The sequence below is a fragment of the Chanodichthys erythropterus genome, chromosome 5 (genome assembly GCF_024489055.1).
Source record: "Chanodichthys erythropterus isolate Z2021 chromosome 5, ASM2448905v1, whole genome shotgun sequence".
Taxonomy (NCBI): Eukaryota; Metazoa; Chordata; class Actinopteri; order Cypriniformes; family Xenocyprididae; genus Chanodichthys; species Chanodichthys erythropterus.
Window position 1 is genome coordinate 11,845,604 of NC_090225.1, and position 24,393 is coordinate 11,869,996.

The 24,393-nt window shown below is 37.2% G+C and overlaps 2 protein-coding genes across 6 annotated transcripts in view; one reads left to right on the plus strand and one right to left on the minus strand.

The window, feature by feature from the left end:
• The window catches only part of abcg8 (ATP-binding cassette, sub-family G (WHITE), member 8), a 45,264-nt gene extending 30,897 nt beyond the window's left edge, over positions 1 to 14,367 (plus strand). For 2 of the 5 annotated variants that reach the window (XM_067386085.1, XM_067386086.1), the window contains exon 15: positions 14,074 to 14,367. In XM_067386085.1, coding sequence (XP_067242186.1) covers positions 14,074 to 14,191 — 118 coding nt within the window. In that variant the 3' untranslated portion in view covers positions 14,192 to 14,367. Of the gene's footprint in view, positions 1 to 864; positions 5,293 to 5,543; positions 5,871 to 14,073 lie in introns of those variants that run through there. The other 3 variants (XR_010895198.1, XR_010895197.1, XM_067386087.1) reach the window with 3 other exon arrangements.
• Positions 1 to 24,393, minus strand: part of lrpprc (leucine-rich pentatricopeptide repeat containing) — a 66,733-nt gene that overhangs the window by 18,426 nt on the left and 23,914 nt on the right. The window contains exons 23-28 of the mRNA XM_067386083.1: positions 19,079 to 19,286; positions 9,707 to 9,831; positions 8,697 to 8,803; positions 523 to 591; positions 344 to 434; positions 124 to 266 (exon numbers count right to left, since the gene is read on the minus strand). Coding sequence (XP_067242184.1) covers positions 124 to 266; positions 344 to 434; positions 523 to 591; positions 8,697 to 8,803; positions 9,707 to 9,831; positions 19,079 to 19,286 — 743 coding nt within the window. The remainder of the gene's footprint in view (positions 1 to 123; positions 267 to 343; positions 435 to 522; positions 592 to 8,696; positions 8,804 to 9,706; positions 9,832 to 19,078; positions 19,287 to 24,393) is intronic.

Here is a 24,393-nt window from a genome sequence, read left to right on the forward strand (position 1 = left end):
GATAATAAGAGCTGAATGTATCTGACCAAAGAAAAAGGTCCAAACGCTGTAGGGCACTGGCTTTTTAACTGCTTTTGTTCCAGGACTCAGATTTTACATTGGGCATTGAGTGTGTTCTTTTACCTCAGGCACCTCAAACGGCACCTCCTGGTTATTGCTTTTGAGGATATCAGCAAGCAAACGCAGTGTTCTTTCTCTTGGAGCCAAATTCTCCTCTTGCATTTTCATCCAGGTTGCCTCAGCCTTACGCCAGTCATTGGTTTCCTCTGACAAGAAAAAAAGAAAACAGTGTCATAATGCTCATCCTCTGTTTGGAATCTCGGGTCCAACACACAATACTTACTGCAGAGGCGGAGCAAATAGTGGTACATGTCATCTCTGTCACACTCAAACAGCTTGACCGTCATGTCCACCATGTTCTGAAGGGGCTCCATCTGGGGAAGAAAGATTCAAACAGTGATACACACTCTATTGATCTATAGCAAATCAGTTTCTCAGAGAAAACGGCAGGGAAACACTGACCTGTTGGGCTGAGATACATTTTTCTGCAAACCACTGCAGACGGGTCGCTCGTGCCCTTAGACCAGGAGTCTGCTCATGGTAAAGAAAATGTATGAGATCGCAAATTAAACAATCTCAGATCACAAACACACACACACACACTCTCAGATGTCTAAATTCTCATTGCCTCTCCTCTTGGAGGATATTGTACCAGCAGCATCCAAACGGAATTACTCTCCTACAAATCAGCCTCCAGGCTAAGTTCAAAATCTCTCCAGCCTTCCTCAAGCCTAATCTGCTTAGCAAATAAGACCAAAATTAAACCGCTACACAGTCATAGTCTTTTTTTTTTTTCCTTTGCAGGAGCGGCCCCTGGGCCTGATGCATAAAGCCCCGTGGGGCAAATCTTCCCTTAAGTAAATCCAGGATGATGAGCACCCCCACCCTACAATCTTCCTATATAGGAGAGCAAATCAACACACACTCACATCAAATTGACCCAAACACACACACACACACTTTCTCTCTCTCTCTCTCTCTCTCACTGCACAGCCAATACCCAAAAGAACATCTAGGTCAGATGATTAAGAAAATCTGGAGTCTGAAGCAATATAAACATGTAAAGACATACAGTGACAGATGACGTACTGCAGTGAAATATATTCTTTACATAACACAGGCACATGGACACTAAAATATTAATATATTAAATATAAACTATAAAATTTGAAAAAAGGAAATCAAGATATTAGCCATACTTAATATAAATATAAAGCAAGCTAATAATCAGCTTTTTAAACAATTTTCTGTCATTTCTAGCTCAGTAAGACTGATAATTTTCTATATCCTGTAGCCAGAAGTACATTTTTTGCCAAAAAAAAAAATATATTGTATCGCACATATCAAAGTGTATCATATTTATAGCCTTCACAAAGTTAAAGTAAACAAAAACTCCCAATTTATTCAGACCTTTGAGCAAAAACACCTATTATCATGCTGAAGATGTCATCATTCTCTCAAACACAGGTCACACACTCAGAAACACTCACACACAATGTGACCATCATTTTAATTACACCAAAACCTTAACCAGCATTTCGCTTAATTACCACCATTATTAATAATCTGACAATTATAGACAGCACAATCTCCTGACCAGCACTCCATCACTGCACTTAAAGTTTCTATTAGAGAGTGGAGTAGAGCTCTGTGTCTGCTAATGCTACTTAGATATCAGTGTTTTTAATTATCCAGCTCTGGATGGAAGAGAGGCCATGTGGAAAACGCTCCACAGAATGAGAGGGGCTTTTGACCCGTCAAGCACAAGGATGCTCAACGAGCCACCATTAAACACCAACTTTTAGAGAGTTTATAGTGGAGGAACTTCAGAGCTATAAAACTATTGTAGCTACCAGGTGTAGAAAGATATCGCTGAGGGCTTTGTTTTCAGTGACTGATGGCAAATATCTAGAGAAGATCTAGACCAGCACTTCTCAAAGTCCGGACTCCGGTCCGGATCCGGACCCGGAGGGAATTCAATCCAGACCCGCCTCCATTTCGTATTTCAACAGCAGTAACTGTGTGTAAGGGATTAAAAATCTGGATTTCTTACTTTGAAAAACGCATGTCAAAATCATTTGTTTAGTGTTTTATGTCTTTTTGGAGATGGTCCAAAATTAAAGCGAAGGCGAGATATTTAAAGTTTTCCTCCGTGATTCGGTTGCCATGACATCCAGTGAGCATATACTTTTGATGTAATTGGATATGAGTCGCGCGACGCAGCGAGCGTTTGAATGGGTGTGGAGCAGTGGTTCTCAACCTGCGGCCCGTCACGAATGTAAATGCTGCCCGCGATATGCCGAGCACAATAATAATAATAAACAAAAATTGCATACAATTTATTTTTGTTTTAAAATTTAAATTAAAGTGAATTAAATAAATATAAATGAGCTATAATGCTTTATTTGTCATATAAAATAATTTTGGTGAGCATTTATTATTTTCAGACATCAGGCAACGTAGGCTAATGACGCAATCACTCAGCTAACGAAACACAAGTGCGCGCTTAGGAAGAATTCAAACAGTAGTTAGGCTAATTTTGTAAATTTAAGCCTCAAAATTATCAAATTTGCTATTAAAGGAGAAAAGCTAAATGTGGAAGATAAAATGAAGGAACACATGCAAACAAGAAGAGTCGCAGCATCAGCAGCAAAGGTAAGAAGAATGGAAGAATCAGTTTGCTGTTAGGCCTAATGAGCGAGATGGGCAGCCTTCCTGTTTGCTCTGTAGTAAAGTACTTGACAAGCAAAACCTACAATTTCAGAAGACTGAACTGTGAATTCGATGTGTTTGTTTGATGTATTTTAAATCAGTAAAATAACCGCATCAGCGCACCCGCGGCTGAATGAGCCCAACTCTGCGCGCGCTCGCGGATCCGATGCTGCGCTAGGTATTGCGACATGACAGAAAGCTTGATATCGTCAGAGATTGTAATTAGCCTACAGTGCGCTCAGTGTTGCTTGTAAAAAGAGCTGAGTAACATTTGCTTATTAAGGCGTTTATGTGATTGTTTGGTGACTGTTGAAGAGAGTCATACAGTCATACAGAATTAAATAGCAACTTAAAGTGATTGTATATACAGTTTGTGTGTTCATTGAGCATTACTGATTATTATTGTAAAGCTAATGTCAGTAAGTTAGTTTTTATTTGTTATTTATTGTGTGCAACATCTTAGTATAATAATAGTATTATCTGCTAATACCATAACATTAAATCTGATTGGTTTGCATTGGTGACGTCATATGCAAATTATATGCGGACCGTGAGACCTGCACTTGGACCATTGTGCGGACCACTGGGAAAAAAGTTTGAGAACCACTGATCTAGACTATCAACACTAGGACCCTATAGTTTAAATGATTTACAATATTTACTCAATTTAAAAATGAAATCAAAACTTTCCAAAAGGACAAAATGAAGAGTTTATATTGAGCACAAATTGGCTAAAAATGTATACATTGCCAACGGTGCCTTATCATTTTCTTGTAAAATACCGCATGATGTGGTACAATAGCAGCCAATCAGAACAAACTTTGTTTAATATTTATATGAAGCTGGCATTTGGACCAATCAGATTTTACATCTTGTCACAGCTGCTTAGACAAAAATTTAGATATGCAAAGAAAAAGACGCCTCTAGATAAATGTCAATATGAGAAAATACCAGAGTGGTTATTGTATGGTTGTTATAGTGTTGTTAACTAAAACCATTTTTTTAAAAAAGTTTCAGTAACTCAAAGCTGAAAAAAATTAGAAACTGAAAAAAAAAAGTCGAAGTACTAAAATAAATCAAAATTAAAATAAATTAAAGCTATAAAAAAAATATTACAGTTTTTCTCAATCGATTTGGTACATTTCTCCAAACTCAGGTAACAGCTCTCAAAACAGTTAACACAGTGATCAGTACACTTTGTAATTGTCCTAAACATATAGTAAATTCTCCTTCATTTAATACAAATCACAAATCAAAAGCATATTTTTTTCAAAACACTGTGCACAAAAATCCCAAATTTTATCACAGCAGTTCATACAGCCAACCAAATCTTTAATATATCAGGAAAAACATTTGTAACTTTTTCATTGTTCTTCACAAAGATCACAAGCATTTTTGTACCATTTTCAAAACACAACAAACAAAACTCTGTGAATTGTAAAATAGTCAGTTGCACACCTTGTGTCTTCAATTAACACCAAATTGTTATCTGATGAGTTAGTAATCCACTCAACACAGAAAAAGCCAATTTTCTAATTGTTCACACAGCTGTTTTACGTAATTACAACAACTACAAAAGGGGAAGAGAAGAAGAACAAAGAAGACAAATGAGGAGATACAGTAAGACAAAAAAAAAGAAGTATGAGCAGTGGAAACAGAAGAGGTTTAAGAGTGAGAGGTGGTGGCCAGGGTAGAGGGAGAAGAGGAAGAGGAAGAGGAGATAGAGAAAGAGGAGAAAGAGAAAGAGAAAGAAGAGATGAAGATGTAGGAGGAAGAGCTGAAGATGTAGGAGGAAGAGCGAGAAGAGCTGAGGATGTAGGAAGAGGAGAAGAGATTGAAGAGATGGATAGATTGGAGGGCAATGGTATAGTGGAAAGAGAAAATATAAGAAGAGGTGGACAGGGAGGAAGAGGAGGGCAAAGAGGAAGAGGAGGCCAAGGTGTACGAGGAGGGAGGAGAGGTAGAATGAGGGTAGGGTACACACGTGTTTCAAATGAAATCAGAGCCACACTTATTGACCATGTCATAAATCATGGTCTCTCACTGAGAGAAGCTGGCCAGAGAGTTCAGCCCAATATAAACAGATCCACAGTGGCTTCAATTATCCGTACATTTCAGAGGGAAAACCGGTAAGTAACTATATCATTCTACTTTTACAATGAGAGTCCATGTAGTCTTGTTTGACATAGGTCTAGATCTCTACAGTAAATGTTCCTGCTTGTCCAAACCTTTTTCAGAATTGAAGTTAGAGAACATTCAGGTGGACGAACAAGACTTTTTTCAGTTGAACAAGAGCATGCCATTGTTGACATGGTGGTCCAGAACAACACCCTCCGCCTCAAAGAAATTCAGCAAAGAATAACACAGGACAATCAACTGTTCCACAATATCCACCAATGCAGTCTCTCCACAATTGACCGTGTTCTAAGAAGAAATGCTATCCGAATGAAGCAAGTATACAAAGTGCCCTTTGAGAGGAACTCTGTTAGAGTGAAGGAGTTGCGATTCCAGTTTGTTCAAGTATGTGCAACCCAATTACTGCAATTTTACTGTCAACTCAAAGATATATTTTTCCTGAATTTTAAGTATGTGTCCATAAACTATTCCATGCTACTATATGTGAAAAGATTTAGGCATATCTATGTATACTGCTGCTTCAAAGTGTGAACTCAAACTTCAGCAACAATTTCACAGTAGTATTGACTGCAATCAATCCCATTACTGTAAAACACAAATTTACTATATTTTACCTTGTGTTCTTTTTACTCTAGAGAATCTTGGAGTTGGATAGCAGCGCAACTCATTATGAGTACCTGTATATTGATGAAGCAGGCTTCAATCTTCAAAAAAAAAGGAGAAGAGGGAGAAATGTGATTGGCCATCGTGCTACAGTCAATGTCCCTGGACAACGAGGAGGCAACATCACTCTCTGTGCAGCAATTTCTACAACTGGTGTTGTGGCACACAATGCTGTCTTGGGACCATACAACACAGCAAGGCTCCTACATTTTTTAAACCTCCTCAATGAAATCCTCTTTCCGCAGGGTGATCAGGAGCAAATGGTGCGGAATTTTGTAGTTGTTTGGGACAATGTCCAATTCCACCATTCAGCACTAGTGCGAGAGTGGTTTGAGAATCACCCACAATTCAGGATGGTGTTTCTTCCACCATATTCTCCTTTCCTGAATCCAATTGAGGAATTCTTCTCCTCTTGGAGATGGAAAGTACATGATCGCAACCCTTACAACCAAGTAAGTCTTCTTCAAGCGATGGAAGAAGCCTGTGGAGATACTGGGGCACAAGCATGTCAAGGATGGATACAGCATTCAAGACGTTTTTTCCCACGATGCATGACTCGTGAAAATATTTTCTGTGATGTTGATGAAATTCTCTGGCCAGATGTAATTGAGAGGCATGATCAATAAAATAATTGATTCAATGAATGCAGTACATTTATCACTTTATTTTTTATATACCTAGGCACTTATTTGCATAATATATATATATATATATTTGTGTGTGTGGGGTGACAACTTATTGTTATACACCTGAACTCCTCATTAAAGAACTTAATGAAAAACATGTATTTTCATTTATTTCTTTGTGTATCTTCAGCTGAATTTGTTATAAAATTAACAGAGAACACACTTTTAGTTTTGATGTTAATATTGAATTTTAATAAATGCATTACTAGAATAAAATGCTGTGTTTCATTGTGCAGTGAATACTTAACGGTTTCGCCAGCATAAGAGTGTGTTTAGTTTGCTGTGTTAACTGTTTTGAGAGCTGTTACCTGAGTTTGGAGAAATGTACCAAATCGATAGAGAAAAACTGTAAAAAGACAAACAAAAACAAATACAAGTCCAAAGGCAAAGCACATAAAACTACTAAAACTAACGAAAAAGAAAATGGAAAATATAAAAATAAAAGCTAATTTAAAATTCTAATAAATAATATAATAGTATTTAATTAAATTAAATTAAAAATCAATACCTGCTAATACTTCACCTAGACAATCTATCGGTCTATCAATACTACAAATCGGTCCAGCTAAGAACATGAAAAAACATATCAGTGTGTGCAAACTGACTTTTCTTTAAATATTCAAGCATTTTTGTGTGTATTAGTAAAAAAAAAAAAGACAAGGGCCATCTAAATTGTGCCTTGTTTGAGTCACGCAACATGAATGATTTTAAACTCATTTGACATCAGCCTAAGATGATATAAGAACGGTATTGGATTAGCATGTTTCCGTAAAAAAAATGCTTTAAGAGGGATTTTATCTTGTATCCTAAAAAACTAACCTCTCAAAACAATGAAAGCTGCAAGTCAAATCTGCTTGAGATCGCCATATCCTGAGGTGACCATCGATAGCTTATCGGCTAAAGTAATGTCCCAGAGGAATCGTTATGATCCGGTGTATATATGACAAATAGAGCCAAATGACATGCTTTAGATTTGCGGACACTCTGATCATTGTCTGGAGAAGGGATATTTTCTTAGTTAAAAGCCCCCGACTGATGGATACGTAATATCCAAAGCTCAGGCTTATTTTTCTCATACAGACAATGATACAACAGAATTAGCACAGCTAAGGGTTTGTGGATGACAGACGCAGAGATGAGGATAAAGAGAATGCTGCATAAGGTTGGAAAAATAAAACGACACGGAAAGGTAAAACAGCCTCATACAAAGAGTATGCATGATAAACCAGCAGGAAGTGGCTTGACTAGTCCTGACATTCCACCACACTCCCACGTGGCAGCACTGAGGGAGTTGAGTGGCGTCGTATTAGAGCGGTTGGCTAATTGAACATCTAAATGGCTTTGTCAGAGCTGTTTCGCAGTGGAAGTGTAGACTCCCGAGACGCTGTCTTCTGAAAGAACAAGACAGAACACAGCCTAAAGATATCCCCAAAGACCCATCCTGGACGAAGCGCTCAAAACACATCAAGCGTCTCAAAATCAGTTACGTCCCGGACAGAGCGTTCGCTGAAATGCCTGACATGAGAACAGAGATGCACAGTCTCTCCAGACAATTAAAGGCATCTACACATGCTGAAAACTTCACAGTACTGAGACAAGATGAGAAGTTTTGCTGCTAGTCGTACTTTGAGCCAATGCTCTTCTCCTTCAATAAAGACCGGGACAGTGTGAGCACTATAGCTTACTTTTTCTCCCCCACATGTGCACAAATTTTTCCTTTCAAAATTAAACCTTTTTAAAGGTTCAGCTAGGTAAAATTATCTAGGTGTTGGGCATAGATTATGTTTTGATTGGAAGAATTTGTTGAAAATTACAAACCAATTACAATGTATTCCACCATTTTCCTGCTATTACTGCAAAATTTGTCAGAAAATAAAACATATTTCCTGAAAAAATGGGTGAAGAGATGTGTGAATACAAAAAAATAATATACAATATTATATATTTAAAAATAATTTAACAAAATTAAATAGTAAATGTAAAAATATACACTTAAAAACAAATGTAAAATGATAAATTAAATATAAATTAGTATGAAAGAGACATCTCAGTTTTGCTCATCTTACTTTGCTGTCAACTTTTCTCATCATTTTCTGCTTTCAAATGAGAATGGTTTTATCATGCCAAAGCCTTGTAATGACAATTAATAATAATAATAAAAGCAATTGGCATGAGTGCATTGATTCAATATAGCAACAAAAACAATATCACAATACATCCCAGTAAGCCGTTTCCAAAACGAGTGGTCTTTGTAGTTGTCGTTTTCTCCTTCAGTCACACAAACTCTCATCCTCTGAAAAAACATTGTACCTATTGTCTTGCATGAATGGCATTAGTATGGCTTTGAAGCCAATCTAATTTAAAAGTGGAAATATCAGTGTGGCAGTAATTAAAGCTGTTAATAGCTGTGTGGTTTGAACACAATAACAGTAGTCCCACCTCGATGATTTTGCGTGCCTCCTTGTAGCGGCCCGTTTGCAGGAACGCAAAGTAAAGGTCGTAGAGCATCATCATCTCACCCCGCTCCTGACTCAAAAACTCCATGACTGTTAAATGAGAGAGAGAGAGAGATGGGAAGGTGAAGAAACTATCACATCTGAGTACTCTTATTAAAGCTAATCTATCAACCGTAAGCATAGTAAATGTCTTCAAAAGAGTGATTTCAGCAGTCAAACATTTCATTTAATCACACTACATCAGTCAGATCTAAGTGTATGTGAAAAATAGAAGCTTCCCACATTCAGTATATGTGAATTACAAGTAAAGTGCTGAGTATGTTTGTGTATCTAGTCTTGGTACTGTAGATTTAGTTGTTAAAATTTTGGCAATATTTTTTTTTTAGATTTATTATTTGGTAGTGCAGCTTTGTAAAATATTCAATAACTAACTACCATTCTTACATCTCTCTAATATTGACAGTATTGCTTGAATGCAGTCAGATTTAACAGATGCCTTGTGAAAATTGCCCATTTCAGATCTCTCTATTGGCACTCACTGACATACAGATCTGGACTCATTGCTTGCCACTTCAGAATAGTCCAGAGAAGCCACAGCAACACAAAGAGGGTGAACTCATGCAGGTATATGTACGTTTACGTCTATGAATGAGTTTGCCATGGCACATGCAGAGTGCTGGGTCATCGGGGCCGTAAAGTGGCCCTCCACCGTAGAGGTCTCACTACCTTAACACTTCAAATCCACTCACCCCCAACACACAAAGCACTTAACCCATCCACTAACCCCGACAAAGACAGAGACTATTGAAACCACCATCATCTAGGTTGTCCAAACTGCCCTTTAGTGGGTGGCACTCTTGAAAATACAGAACACACACTTTCTACATATGACCATCTGAACAGACAGCAGACAGACACACACAGACAAACTACTTGTGACTAACAAGTGACAGAGAAATTAATGGGCTGTATGTGTAAGTGGGTGTTACACACCTTTCTGTAAAAGCACGGCATCTCCTTTTTCCACCAGGCTGCAGATGAGGTCATGGATTTTGGGCATTTGGTTGTATTGTTTATGACACTCCACGACAGCATCGAATGCACCCGCAAAGTTCCCACTGCAGAAGAACATGACATATTACACCAAAACAGTACTAAGCATGCGTAATTATTATATTATATTATATTATATAAAATTACACATATTAAATAAACATATATATTTTTAAATAAATATTCAATGGTCATGTGCAACAAAGGTCTTTAACTTCCTGCAACTTCCTATGGTTCCCGCCTTCCTCTACAGCCACTACTGCCCTCACCCCCAACCGGGCCGCTTGGCAGAATATGGCAACAAAATTAGATCTGCTCTCTCCCCTCTCTCACATCTTCCTCCCAGTCTCTACCCCTTTCTAACAAAGAGCTCAGTGCCGGGGCTGACAGAGGCCTGACAGAGGAATAAAGCAAAGGAACAGACGAGAAAAACACCACTCCAATCACTCTATTGTGACTGCTGTGGCAGCCATCGAGTGATTGGGTAATTACCACGCCAATCACACAGAGGTCAAAGCAGAGAGGGCAGCGGCAGGAGGGGCGGGTGTGGAGGGAAAGTGAACCGGTGGGGTTTTAACAGGTGTAATTTCAGTAGTGTTTTCAACCCCGGAGATTATACAGTCAGGGAAGGAATATGTGCCTTAGAGAGAGATGACCTTGGAAGGTGGGTTGAATGGAAGCAGGAGAGGGGGTGCATGAGTGAGATGGACAAAAAACAGGGCAGTGATTGAGCCGGAACGTGACGCCAGCTCTTAGGCAATCGCACTTAATTGGAATGAAGAGCGACAATATTATTCATCAAGCGGGAGTCAAGAGCCAATTCGAATACACGCTGGATGATTGCGCAATGCACTTGAGCGAGAGAGTGAGAGAGAGGATTTGGACAGTGTTTCATTTGTGAGAAACCAAGCTATCTCACAGTCAATGCTGCAATTCAAATTTTTAAATTTGTTTTGCAATTTTTGTTGCAAATTACTGATTGTGAATCACTCGCTTATGGCATTTCTTATTCAATACAAAATAAATAAATAATAAATATTTTTTATTATTAGATAAACACATCTGTAAACAAGTAAAGCTGGAGTGCACTTTTCAAAACTGATCAACATGCTACTTGATATTTTTTTATATAATAAAAAGACATTCATAAAGTGCTGCTTTTGAGGACACTGCATATGTAAGAGATAATCCATGGCTAGCTGTGCAATAAACGATTTTAATGCATGAAGTGGAGACTTCTCATTTATGCCATTTTCATTTGCAAGCATTGACAACTTAAAGCTGTTATTTATGTTTGCAGTTGCAATTGTGGGGGTTTTGTCAGTTATGGCTCATTAGATCTAGCATTCTGCCTGCTTTAAATCAGACACAGAGATGAAGTAGTGCAGTAAGATTACATATATTTGAGTAAATTAATTCTATTATATTTTTTAATGTATATTTTTTATATAATTATATAAATAGAATATATTTATATAATTATATAAATAGAATATATTTATATATATATAGGGTTAGGTATGGGCTGCAACGATTAATAATTTTATTATTATTTTTGTGTTTACGTAATATATGTGTGTGTTCAGTGTGTAATAATTATGTATATGTAAATACACACACATTCATGTATATATTTAAGAAAAAATGTTATATTTATATATTAAATATTTATGTCTATATGCAATATAAAATGTATATATAAATATATATATATTTATAATACATGCATTCTAAACTTTATACCTGTATGTGTGTGCATTTATATACACATAATTATTATACACGCGATTAATCGTTGCAGCCCATAAATATAAATATAAAAATATATAAACATATATGTATGTAAATATATATATATAAATATAAATGTATATATAAATATATATATATATAAATATAAATGTATATATAAATATATATATATAAATATAAAATGTATATATAAATATAAATATATAAAATGCAAATAAATGCTATAGAGAAAAATGAGGTGTGTGTGAAATAATCGTCTCTTCAGTGTCTCTCTAAGCTATGAGTTTAATTACTTCAAAAACAGCAATATTAACCCTTCGTTGTCAAGACATAAATGTAGCGATTCAGTAGCAAAGCTATATTATTAAAAGTCACGTGTCAGCATTAAGTATCTGTGCTCCTGAAAGTTTCCGTGTGCGCAGCATGATCTTCCATCTATGTGTGCAAGTGATGTGTGTGTGTGTGTGTGTGTGTGTGTGTGCGTCAATGAAAACAGCACAGAATGGTGCACCTTCTAGCAAATTAGAGTAGAGTATTATTCAGACAAACCACGGTGTAAATAGGGAAAATGTAAAGTCACATCATCATGACAAAAACAGACACAAAGCCGGGTTATTTTTTTTCATTTTGACAAGCTGACTGTACATTAACCTGTGTATTGCATGTCTACTTATCAAATAAATAATAATCAGTTGAATTATTTCAAACTGTGAGAAAAAAAACTGATTATACAGTACAGTTTTGCAGTCATTTAACAAACATAAGTGACCACTTTAACTTATTAACTGTAAATAGTTCTGACTTTAGATTAGGTCATGGAAAATGGGAAAATGTCATTAAGTGCTTTAAATACTATTCTGCTTTTTAATACTATTCAGTATTAAGCCAGTACATTTTTATTTTAAACCGGTAAATCAGTATTAAGTGTTCCTTAAAAAAAAAAAAAATATATATATATATATATATATATATATATATATATATATATCTGTGATGAGTAGGTTTTAGTGGTATAGTTAGTGTAAGGAGTTAGAGTAATATACAGTTTGCAGAGTATAAAAATCATTACGCCTATGGAGAGTTCCCATAATCAACACATGCCAACAGGTATGTGTGTGCTTAATGTATTTGGAAACATTTTAAGGAACACTGAATATGAAAGCAATTAATGTCTAAGAAAGGTTGGTTTAAAGCACTTAATTAACATTTTCTCATTTTCCGTGACCTAATCTAAAGTGAGAACTATTTACTCCCAATTACCAATTAAAAAATCCTTTACTACGAGCTAATTAAACAATAACAACAGTGTTAATTACAGTGGCAATGAATAAAGACCTCACTATTAACAATGTAGAGGGTACAATATATTAATAGACACTACAATATATTAAATTATATACAATATTATATTATATTATATTATATTATATTATATTATATTATATTATATTATATTATATTATAATTTCAATTTAAAATGTCTAAACTCAGCAGAACTTCTAAATGGTTCTGTTTACCAACAAGGCCTGATGGAAGCAGAAATTCCTTGAACTACATTTATTTACAATGCCACTTGAATATGATTTGACACAGATGTTACGCTTCCCAGCCCCCCAAAGCATAGCCGGCATAAAACCAAAAGACTTCTTCACAATTCCCATCAATATGAGATGAGTCGCCCACAACGGCAATTACCCCACCCCTCCCTCAAAACCCAACCCCCCTTCTCCATCCTCGCCTAACTAAGTCCCCCAAAAAAGAATTAACCATGTTGAAGGCTTCATAATTTCCCCGGATACAATTTAGCTGTCAGTGGCGCTCAGGCTTACTGCAACATGTTCCTCTTAATGTCACTAACTTTGCATGTCAAGCACTTTCCAGCCAATTAAGTTGAAGGAGAATAAAAAAGCGAATGCGAGTGCTTTGCGCGAGGAACCTGAAGGATTAGACAAGAAAGCTAATTTCATCCACCCCTCTTCTGAACCTCCTCTTCTCGTGACACTCTCCCTACATCCCTGACTCCCATCTCTTTTGTTACCAAGATTGGCACCCATGTTATCACCCTTTCCACTTTCAAAAGAGAACGACTGCTTTTATATTTCCTTTTTCCTTTACATTGAAGTGTGTGTGCTTGTGTTGCTAGTTAGGGAGGGTTAATGCTCAGTGGTTTGACTCAAATACACTGATCAAACAAAACAGGATACGGCAATGATTTCTGAAAGTAAACGGTCCCAATTAAAACTTTTCAAAAACTGCCCATCCTCAATATTTATGCAAGTGACACAGTTTATAACAAACATCCGATAGCCTTCGACATCCTCTCCCTCTTTATGGAGTTCCTGTCCCTCAAAGACATCCCTTCCACAAAAAAAGTTCTGGCAATTCCCTTTGTTAGGCTCATTAGAGATGGAGGATACGGATTGGGAGCGGCGGCTGCTGTTGTCGTGGAGACGGGCTGACGGCTGTCAGAGTTAATCCCATAGAGAAGTGTTCATTAAGTCATTACAGTTGACATGCTGACGAGACACTGACACACACCGCTTTGTCCTCTTTAGCGCAGCCCAGACCAAAGAGGAGACAGAGATGAGTGGAGAGAGATGGATGAGGGCAGAACGAAGAGAACATTCTATCATTCTAGAGATGATAAAAGAGTCGTCTACAGAAGGGGTGTGAGGCATTTTAGGTCAAGTCCTGATTGGACAAAATGTCACCTTAATGCATTTTTTTTGTTGGTGTATTCATGGTGTGTATGCACAACACATGCTTTTCTGAAGCTAATAAAGTCCTGATTCAACTTCATGCTGCTTTACTCACCAAAATTTGGATAAAACAAAAGGAATTTAATAGTAAAATCATTTACCAACCCATCCTTTTGACTACATCCAAATACAAAATTAAGCAGATATTAATCAAACAACAATACTGACAAAAAAAAAAAAAAAAAGCACTAACTGCTAACTACCTTTCATAAGTAATCTTAACTGAACAATTGCAGAGGGAAAAAAATATTGTAAAAAAATAAAATAAAAATAAATCAAGCATTAAAGAATAAGTCAAAACACCATCATTGCTAAATTAGTACTAATATACCATATATCTTATAATCATGTTTATCGACCAAGAAGTATTCTAAATATGATAAATACAATCCAGAGTTGTTACTGTTAAAACTAAACTAAAATAAAAAATAGTTTTCAGTAACTGAAATAAAATATATTACATGAAAAGCATAAACAATATTTATATCTGTCTTCTTACAGATATATACAAACACAATTTTTGGTCAAGATCTTGTATTGACAATGCAAGAGGTGGGCACTCTGTAAAGTCTACTCCAGCACATCCCAAAGACTTTCAGGGAAATTAAGGTCTGGACTCAAAGGTGCCAATTCATGTGAGAAAATTATTCTTCATGCTCTCTAAATCATCCTTTCACAATTTTAACCCTGGTGAATCTTGACTTTGTCATCCTGAAATATGGCCATGATGTGTCTTCCTACATCATTGTTTAAGAAATGAAAAGCTACACACTCCATCAATTATGGTTAGAAGAACTATTCCCAAACATATAACATGCTAGAAACATAATCATAGCATAGATGATCTAATCATAGACTATTGAGTATTTCCCCATTTAAATCCAAACAGCACCTTTTTTTTGGCCGGGCAGGTTATATACACACACAAGCAGGATTCAAATGATATCACACACCTCAGAACTCCACACACATTTATGAAGTTCTATATCATTCGCCCTTTGCATTTTTATTAGGGCCGACCCTGACCCTGATATATCGCATGCGATTGTCACGCACATTTCGTCAGTAAAGCCGGTTCCCTGATTGCCGCTAAGTTCACTGACAAGCCACGCAATATCGCGTTCATTATCGAAGGTGATTCATCTGCGATATGAACGCGATATTGCGTGGATTGTCAGTGAACTACGGCTCTGTCTATTAAATGGCCCTCCATTTGAAAGCAGGTGATGGTGATTTAGCGGTAATCAGGGAACCGGCTTTACTGACGAAATGCGCGTGACAATCGCATGCGATATATCGGTCAGCCCTAATTTCTTTATATTTTAGCTAATTTCACGACACTTCAAGCCACCACGAACCATAGAGTAACATTTTACCATGTTTAAATCCATTCTGCAGAATGTAGCCATTTTACCACTTCACAAGCATGAATACATTTAATATTTTCCTAGAAATCATTATCAAATATGTCAAATTAAATAAAAATAATAAATAAAAGGATCTAATCAGGGCCTGGGCCTTTCATCTGGGTCATTATTCTTTTTGTCTCCAACCGAAATATTCAGAGTAGCTTGTATACAATATGACCAGACAGGTACTACAGAGTTCCTCACGAAGGCCGTATCCAAACAGGCCTGGCTGCTGTGAACTCTGAGATGGCTCTCCTCCACTGGGATGTGTGGCTGCCAGTCAGAGCATGTGTGTGTGTGTGTGTGTGACATGACGTGAACGTTCATGGTTTATCAGAGTCTCTGCTGAGAGTCGCTCTGATCTCTCCGTATCTGCTCCTTAATGAACCTGAGCTAAATTGGAAACCTTATCGCACACAAGGCAGCAATTAAAGCATGCACGTGCCAGTGTGGTTGCGGCACTCAAGTGACAGAAAAACAAACAGTCTCTGAGGGGCACAGAGGAAGCCTGAATGTGTATGTGTGTGTTGACTATAGAGCTATCAGTGAAGGTGTATTGCCAACCTCAATATTCCACAGTGGGGTGGGGGAAAGGCACTTACGCAGTGCACCGCATGGCCCAGGAAAATCCAGTAATTAGCACAGGGTGCATAATTAACATGCAAATTAGTTGATCTGCTTAAAAGCCGCTCTTACAAATAGACCTGAACGAATGGAGGGCGGAACAGAGGGGCCCAACTTGTGGAAGTTAATTCCTTTTCCCCTCATGCTGCATTTTGCTATAAGGTAATGACAGATTATATGAAATGAACAGTGAGACGACAAGCTTAGGGAGGAGCGGAACTCTGCCCTTTACAATCTAACATTGTTATTAATGTTTGTTTTCAGATTACATTCATGTTGTTACCAAACTCGCTACTTCGAGAGGTCATACCATAATTTTTGGACTGAGACCTAATAAATATTAGTAAAGGTTTCTTCAGAATTTAGTTATACATCACTTGCCCTATGTTTTCTGACTTCTGAGTACATGACATCTTTGAATGTGAAATGAATTACAGCATATTTACAGGCTACGGTTTCTATGCTTGGGTATCGAGTATCGATTGGAAACGGGACTAGCTTTGCGATTTTCCCGGAATCGTTCAAAAGTTTAAATTTCGATTCCTAGTTTCGATTCACAGTCCCCCGACTGGAAGAAGAAACCGCTGAATGCCAACGAAGAAGCGTCCACCGGAACTGTTGGCATAACCGAGCGAGTCGAACATGGTTAGTGTGCGTCGGCGGTCCAAAGTGTGGCTTCACTTTTCGAAACATTTGTGGCAAGAATGTTTCGTGCATAGGAAGGTGCACGTCGAACATGATAAAGCACCTCCGAGTTCATGAAGTAGAAATAAATGTGTGCCCCGTCTTTGACGCGCTGTGCTGACCGTCCTCCGCTGCCTTTATACTAGGGATGGGCATTTCAAGCAAAAATAATATTTGAAAATCGCTGGGAATTATTCGATTATTATTCGAAAAATCGCAGCCCTCCCCCGCACCCACGCATCAACACACAAACAGTGGGAGAGAGACCATTCACGCTTTCAATCTGTATGATATTGATAAACTGTTTAATTCATTGGAGAATATGCTGTCTTAACTCAAGCCATATAATGATTGTAATGTGCTAAAACATATTAATATGTTCGTTAATATAAGTGAAAGTAAAATCTGCATGGCCATTCATAACAGTGCGAAGCAGAGCGAGCGCTTTCAATTAATTCCTACGTTGAGCTTCCGGAGGAATAAACTGAAAACGCTCGCTCTCCGCCAGTGTGGACTATCAGTGTCGCTCGCTCACGGCGTTCGCCTCGCTTTTGTCCAGTCCGGCACCTTTTTGTGGACACGCACCATGAATGACTGAGGGGATTTTACTTTCACTTTCAAATTAGCGCCAATTCGGGAGCGGTGACAAGTTATGATGACGATGATGTTCCTGAACACCGGCAACACCGACTATCGCAGCAAGCTTACCTCAAGCCATATTGATTTTAGTCTGCCCAAACTCGTTATATCATTGTGAGCAGCCTGAATGGCGGCACGTGTGTCGTGTGAACACTGATTTTAACGTCTCTGTTATATGCCACGCTTGTCTATGTTCTGCTGTTAACAGCTTTTTAGGTGCGTTATTGGCAGCGCGCGCGCCTCCCTCTGGTTACATGAACGTGTCACCATTGGAAACATGAGGATTTTTTTAAAACGACAATCGCACAACCTATTCGATATTCTATAATTAAATCGACTAATCGAATATTCGAAAATCGTGACACATCCCTACTTTATACTGTACCTGCTGCTAATCTGGACTGGGTTTTACATGTTGTTTCTTATTGTTTATTTGCTATTCTGCACCAGGTTAGCCCATCAGTGGTAACATGGTAACATGTTCAAGTACCTGCAGCATCATACACTCATGTGTAAATGTGTTTTCATGACGTTTTCAAAAATAAAGCTCTCTTGAGGAAAGTGTACCCCTGTGAAAATATATTCATAATTTATAATATTTATATTCAAGTTCATAGATTTGATATTTATATTGTAGTTGAAAACAGCCAAATTCAAAACGTTCAAATTCAAACGATACCCAACCCTAGCGGTTTCACTGTTGAGGCCAGTAGTTTGTGCAGCCCTATTTTTTTGATAATAGATTCTGAATTAATTGAAGTCTGAATTACATTGTTACAGGTTCACAAAACAATCTGCACTGAAATGTGCTGTGAAAACTGTTAAGGTTAAACTTGACCTTGTCAATGGTTTCAACATCTGCATATACCTTTTGCATTCCCGGGTCAGTTATGACCCAGTGGAACTTAAGCTTATTAAACATTAATTATTTAATCATTTTCAATTAAAACCACATTGTGTCTGATCAATTTCTCTTAGCAACATGTGAATATGCAAATATTTAAATGTTTTTTATAGTTACCATGTTATTACCATGTTTTTACTACATTAACCGCTAACTTGTTAATTAAAAAATTGATAGTGTTGACATTTCCAAAGGATTTTTTTTGTGTTTGTGTTGTTGTTTTTTTAAAATAAAGTTGGTTTCACTTTATTTTGTGGTGTCCTTACACAAATACGGCTTGGTTTAGTTGCTTGTAATAATGTCCTGTATAATTTACTCTTATTACTATACTATAAAGTGTTACCACAATTTTGTGCCTCTTCTGCTTCAATACTGACCCAAATGCAAAAGGAGGGTTAAACAGCAGCCTTGTTAAAAATAAATGTCAGGCATTCTGTTCCAATGCTGGGATCCTTCAGAAAATGTGCAGAGCTGTAGGTGCTACACATACAAGAACAGCATCAACGTTTGGCAAGATTCTCAGTATATTGAGTTTACTTACCTCTCCAGATAGCAAGTAATGAGGGGTGAGCAGAGGTTATTGGATGGTTTGGCCAGGCCCAAAGTGAAGATGGTCTCCTGGAGGCGTCGAATAGTGTCGGCTTCTCCTTTCATTGCAGCTGTGTTCATCGTTAGGGTGAGCAAACTGATCGTGCTGTCCCTTAATAACACATCTTTTTCCTTCATCTCCTTCAGCATGTCTATCGCCTCTGCATGATGCCACAAGAGAGAGAAAGATAGATTAGCAAAAATATCAGACATTTTGACTAGTTAATCAACAATCGAACTTTGCACATCACTGCTTGAAACTTCTACACAATGCAACTAGTGATATATGGTATGCAACCACTATATTTAGTGGCTGCTTGGTACTCAGGGCGCAGTTTACTAAACTGCAAGTTCATACAAAGGTTTAACCATCTCGTTGACTGTTTCATAGACTTGTGAAGATTATTTGTATATCTGTGCGCTTTGCCGTCCCCTGATGGGCAAGCGCCAGACGAGAGAGTGCGAAAGAGAGCGAGAGAGGGGAAGAGGTGATAAAAGCCCCCTTAGATAATTTCATGTGGGGAAAACAAACCGCTATTAAAACAACATTTTACACCCAGCGGGGATGCAAATGCTGCCGTATAATGCCAATTCGCCGCTAATTACTACTTGCATTTCTAAACGAGACTACAATTACAGAGGCCCCCACAATAGTAGGCTTTTTTTTCACGGTTCCCTGCAAAAGCATGCCGGGAAATTATAGGTGTGCGGCGAGTGCCCGGCGTGAACTCGGCGGGCTCTGGTCGTGGATACGCTGCAGCTCCGCTTCCGTAATGGAGGCTTTTTACTGGGCGATGCTCCCATCTGGCAGAGGGGCGAGGGTCCACCTCCACAGCTGCTCTGTCACCAAGCCAGATAATTAAGATGTGTTTACGCGCTGTTTAGAGGCTAGCTAATGGGCTGATACCGATAGGGCCTGTTTGCACTGGCGATACTAATCATCTAGAACCGAGAGGGAGCGAAAGAGAGAGAATGAGGATACCATCATCACAGCTGTGTGAATATGAGTCTGTGTTGGCCACAGGCAGTCAGACAAACTTCCAAATTCCCATGACTCAAAGCAGCACTGCTGTTCATCCCCATTTTTTCACAGTACTTAAAGATATAGTGAAAGTTTCTGTGCCATTAGCGAATTGCAAAAATAATGACAGTTTCTTGAACACATCTTCCATTTGTTAATAAACAGATAGTCCTGCCAAAACTCACTTTATTGGTTGAGCAATTGTCGGGATACTCAAACAGAGCAATGTTTTAATTCCACCGCACAGTATTTACACTTCTTGGGAAACTACAAATTAAATTACAATTTAATCTGCATGAATTTTATCTGCTTTTATTCTAGGAGTAATTTTTTTTCCCAACTGCATCACCAAAAATAATTGCAATATTGACTGTGTCCAAACAAGTTTCTTAAACACTGCCCATCTGCCACTGGTCAAACAGATAGAGTCAATGTTGCTACGTCAGGCTGCAATTCTACTTTTAATTTTATTTTGTTAATACACTTTTATTCACTTTTATTATCTGAAGTGTGACAATAAAAGACACATATCTTATATCGTTTTACAAAAGAATCCTAAAAAAGTACTGATAATGTTCATTGAGCAGAAAATCAGCATATTAGAATGATTTTTGAAGGATCATGTGACACTGTCTGCTGAAAATTCAGTTTCGCCATTACAGGATTACTATAAAATATTAAAAATAGTAATATATTCTAAAATATCTAGATTTTTAGTAATATTATCTAAAATATTTAAAATTAAAACAGTTAATGACTGTTTTAATGATGAAAACAGTTGTTTAAATGTATTTTTGATCATATAAACGCAGCCTTGAGACTTTGTTAAAAAACAACAGTGTAATGAAGTCACAGAGAGCGCAGAGGGAAAACAACCTACAAATGCCTACTTAAATTTGCATACTGTTTTCAGTAGGAAAAATAATTTAGGGAAAAAAAAAAACTCTCTCCTTTACCCAACGAGTATTCCTACAGTGTTTTGACAATAACAAGGACCTCAAGTATGGAGAGTAACAGCATGCATATGGAAATATATGATGTAAGTCGACCTACAACAGCACAGTTCACTTCAGTCTCCACACACGTGCACACACACTCAAACAGACAGCCAGCTTGTTTTAGCCTACAAATTCCAATCTGTCACTTCATCACCCTGCAATTTTTGTCCTGTTGTTATGCAAATCCAACGCAGCGCTCCATACTGTCAGAAAAAGTGATGAGCCAAAAGGAACAGTGAAGCGGGGAACAGGAGGTTCAGCAGGGTCATGCTGAGTTTTTAAGAGGCTGCTTTTGTATGATAAAGCTCCGTTCACTTATCTACTCAGTCACGCTGTTATTAGGGCACAGATCTCATCCTTTACTGCTTTTTTAATTTTTGAGGATTGTTTTATCAAGATCCCAGCAGTCAGCCCATTTAAATAGAGGCTTGTCATTTAAGAAGCGCTCTTGTCTAAAAAGTGCCACATGTTATGTGTTAACAGCTGGATATGAATTGAAGCAATGGAGGTTAAGTGGATCGCCGGAGGGCGTCGTGACAGCGATACCCACGAGGGGATTAGAACTAACAACCTCTTGATTCTTGGGCCGTCGCTCTAAGCACTCAACCATGTACTTTCCTTATAGCCCAGGGCTTTAACAAGCATTGTTGTACAGCAGCTCACTGATGGAGGACAACGTTTAAGCCATATAAAAGGAGGCTATGTGCTAAAGCTGGATGAAAGTCATGCAGAGAGGGATGCCTTTGCCTTAATGTACCTCCCAGAGTTCAACTGAAGTACTCGCCAATTAAATATACTTTTTTGGGGGTCTTCTATTCATTTTTTCTATAGAAAAAAATTGACTCTTACATTCAAAATGAACCTTTCTAGACAGACCTAAAATGAGCACAGAGGTTAAGCAATAATGTGAGTCAGTCTTGAGTCAGGGTAATTACTTCTTTATGAAAAAGAAAAAAATAATTAATTACTGAAATATTATATTACCTATAATCCATGGGCAAAATCCACCCAACAAAGGAATGACCACCCACTCCCATATCCAAATAAATATATATATATATATATATATATATATATATATATATATATATATATATATATATATTATATTATATTATATATATATATATATATATATATATATATATATTATATATATATATATATATATATATATATATATATATATATATATATATCCACATACAAATTTAGTAATTTATCATACAAAAATATAAAAATATCATTAATGTGATCATAAAATATCATGAAAAATGAAATTGATGTCATAAATTACTCACCCTCATGTCATTAAAAACCCAAAGACCATTGTTTATCCTCGAAACACATATTGAGATATTTTTGATGAAATTCAAGGTTTCTTTTTATTATGCCCGATAGAAAGCAACCAATAAAAATCAACCTTAATGTTATAAAGCGACGAGAATACTTTTTGTGTGCAAAAACAAAACAATGACTTTATTCAACAATTCCTTCTCTACCCTGTCAGACTCATACACAGTTTCATCAAAAATATCCTAATTTGTGTTCCAAAGATGAACGAAGGTCTTACGGGTTTGGAATGACATGAGGGTGAGTAATTAATGAAATAATTTTCATTTTTGGATGAACCAACCCCTTAAGTAGACTTTATTTCACTATGCAAGAGTATTTCATTTAAGCATAAAAGTATTTTTAGTACACATCTTTTCTTAAAGGTGCCATCGAACTTTTTTTTTTTTTTTTACAAGATGTAATATAAGTCTAAGGTGTCCCCTGAATGTGTCTGTGAATTTTCAGCTCAAAATACCCCATAGATTTTTTTTTTATTAATTTTTTTAACTGCCTATTTTGGGGCATCATTAAATATGAGCCGATTTATGCTGCGCGGCCCCTTTAGTTCTCGTGCTCTCCGCCCACGGAGCTCGTGCTTGCCTTAAACAGTGCACAAACAAAGTTTAATATAAGTATTGTATTTAATTGGATGTTTACATTTTATTCTGAATGAGTTTGAGGCTGTGCTCCGTGGCTAACAGCTAATGCAACACTGTTGGAGGGATTTATAAAGAATGAAGTTGTGTTTATGCATTATACAGACTGCAAGTGTTTAATAATGAAAATAACGACGGCTCTTGTCTCTGTGAATACAGTAAGAAACAATGGTAACTAACCACATTTAACAGTACATTAGCAACATGCTAACGAAACATTTAGAAAGACAATTTACAAATATCACAAAAAATATCATGATATCATGGATCATGTCAGTTATTATTGCTCCATCTGCCATTTTTCGCTATTGTTCTTGCTTGCTTACCTAGTCTGATGATTCAGCTGTGCACAGATCCAGACGTTAATACTGGCTGCCCTTGTGTAATGCCTTTCATAATGTTGGGATCATGGGCTGGCATATGCAAATATTGGGGGCGTACACCCCGACTGTTACGTAACAGTCGGTGATATGTTGAGATCCGCCTGTTCTTCTGAGGTCTTTTAACAAATGATTTATATAAGGAGGAAACAATGGAGTTCACCGTATGTCATTTCCATGTACTGAACTCTTGTTATTCAACTATACCAAGATAAATTCAATTTTTAATTCTAGGACACATTTAAGTTTTAGAATTGATGTAGTGTCATGATTCATCTCAGAGCTGGCTAATAATAATAATGATAATACTTTGTCCTGCGAAGGGAAATGTGTTATGGGCATACATATGAAGCTGTGTAACAAGACAACACATTAATAACAATCACACGGTCATGTCATGCACGCTAGAATTCAACAATTTTATGGAAACGTCAACAAGACGGAAGTGGTTCTCTGGGTAGATTCTGGGTTAAAGAACTTTAAGTCTTGTTTATCAGAGTTTAAGATGAGATTTCTGAAGAAGTAATCAGTCACTGTTGCACTATATTGGAATCAATCATGAGTGCCGAGTCCATCAAGCACTTGAGAAGCTTGTAATGAGAGCTCAATGTGTATGATGTGAGAGAAACTTTAAATGAAAACGCTGCCAATGTATAGTGTTTCAAAACAATTACTTATCCTGCCTTAAAAGGTAGCTGCCTATATAAGCAGTAAGCATAGAACCTAAGAAATAGCATGAAATTATGAGCAGAATAGGGTGGAAATGTCACAGCTCAATGTGACAATGCACATGCGCTAAATCACTGCTCTGAGGTGCGTAAACTTTTGCACATTTACAAGGACTTGTTGATGATTGTGTCCTGAGGCTACGGATGAAC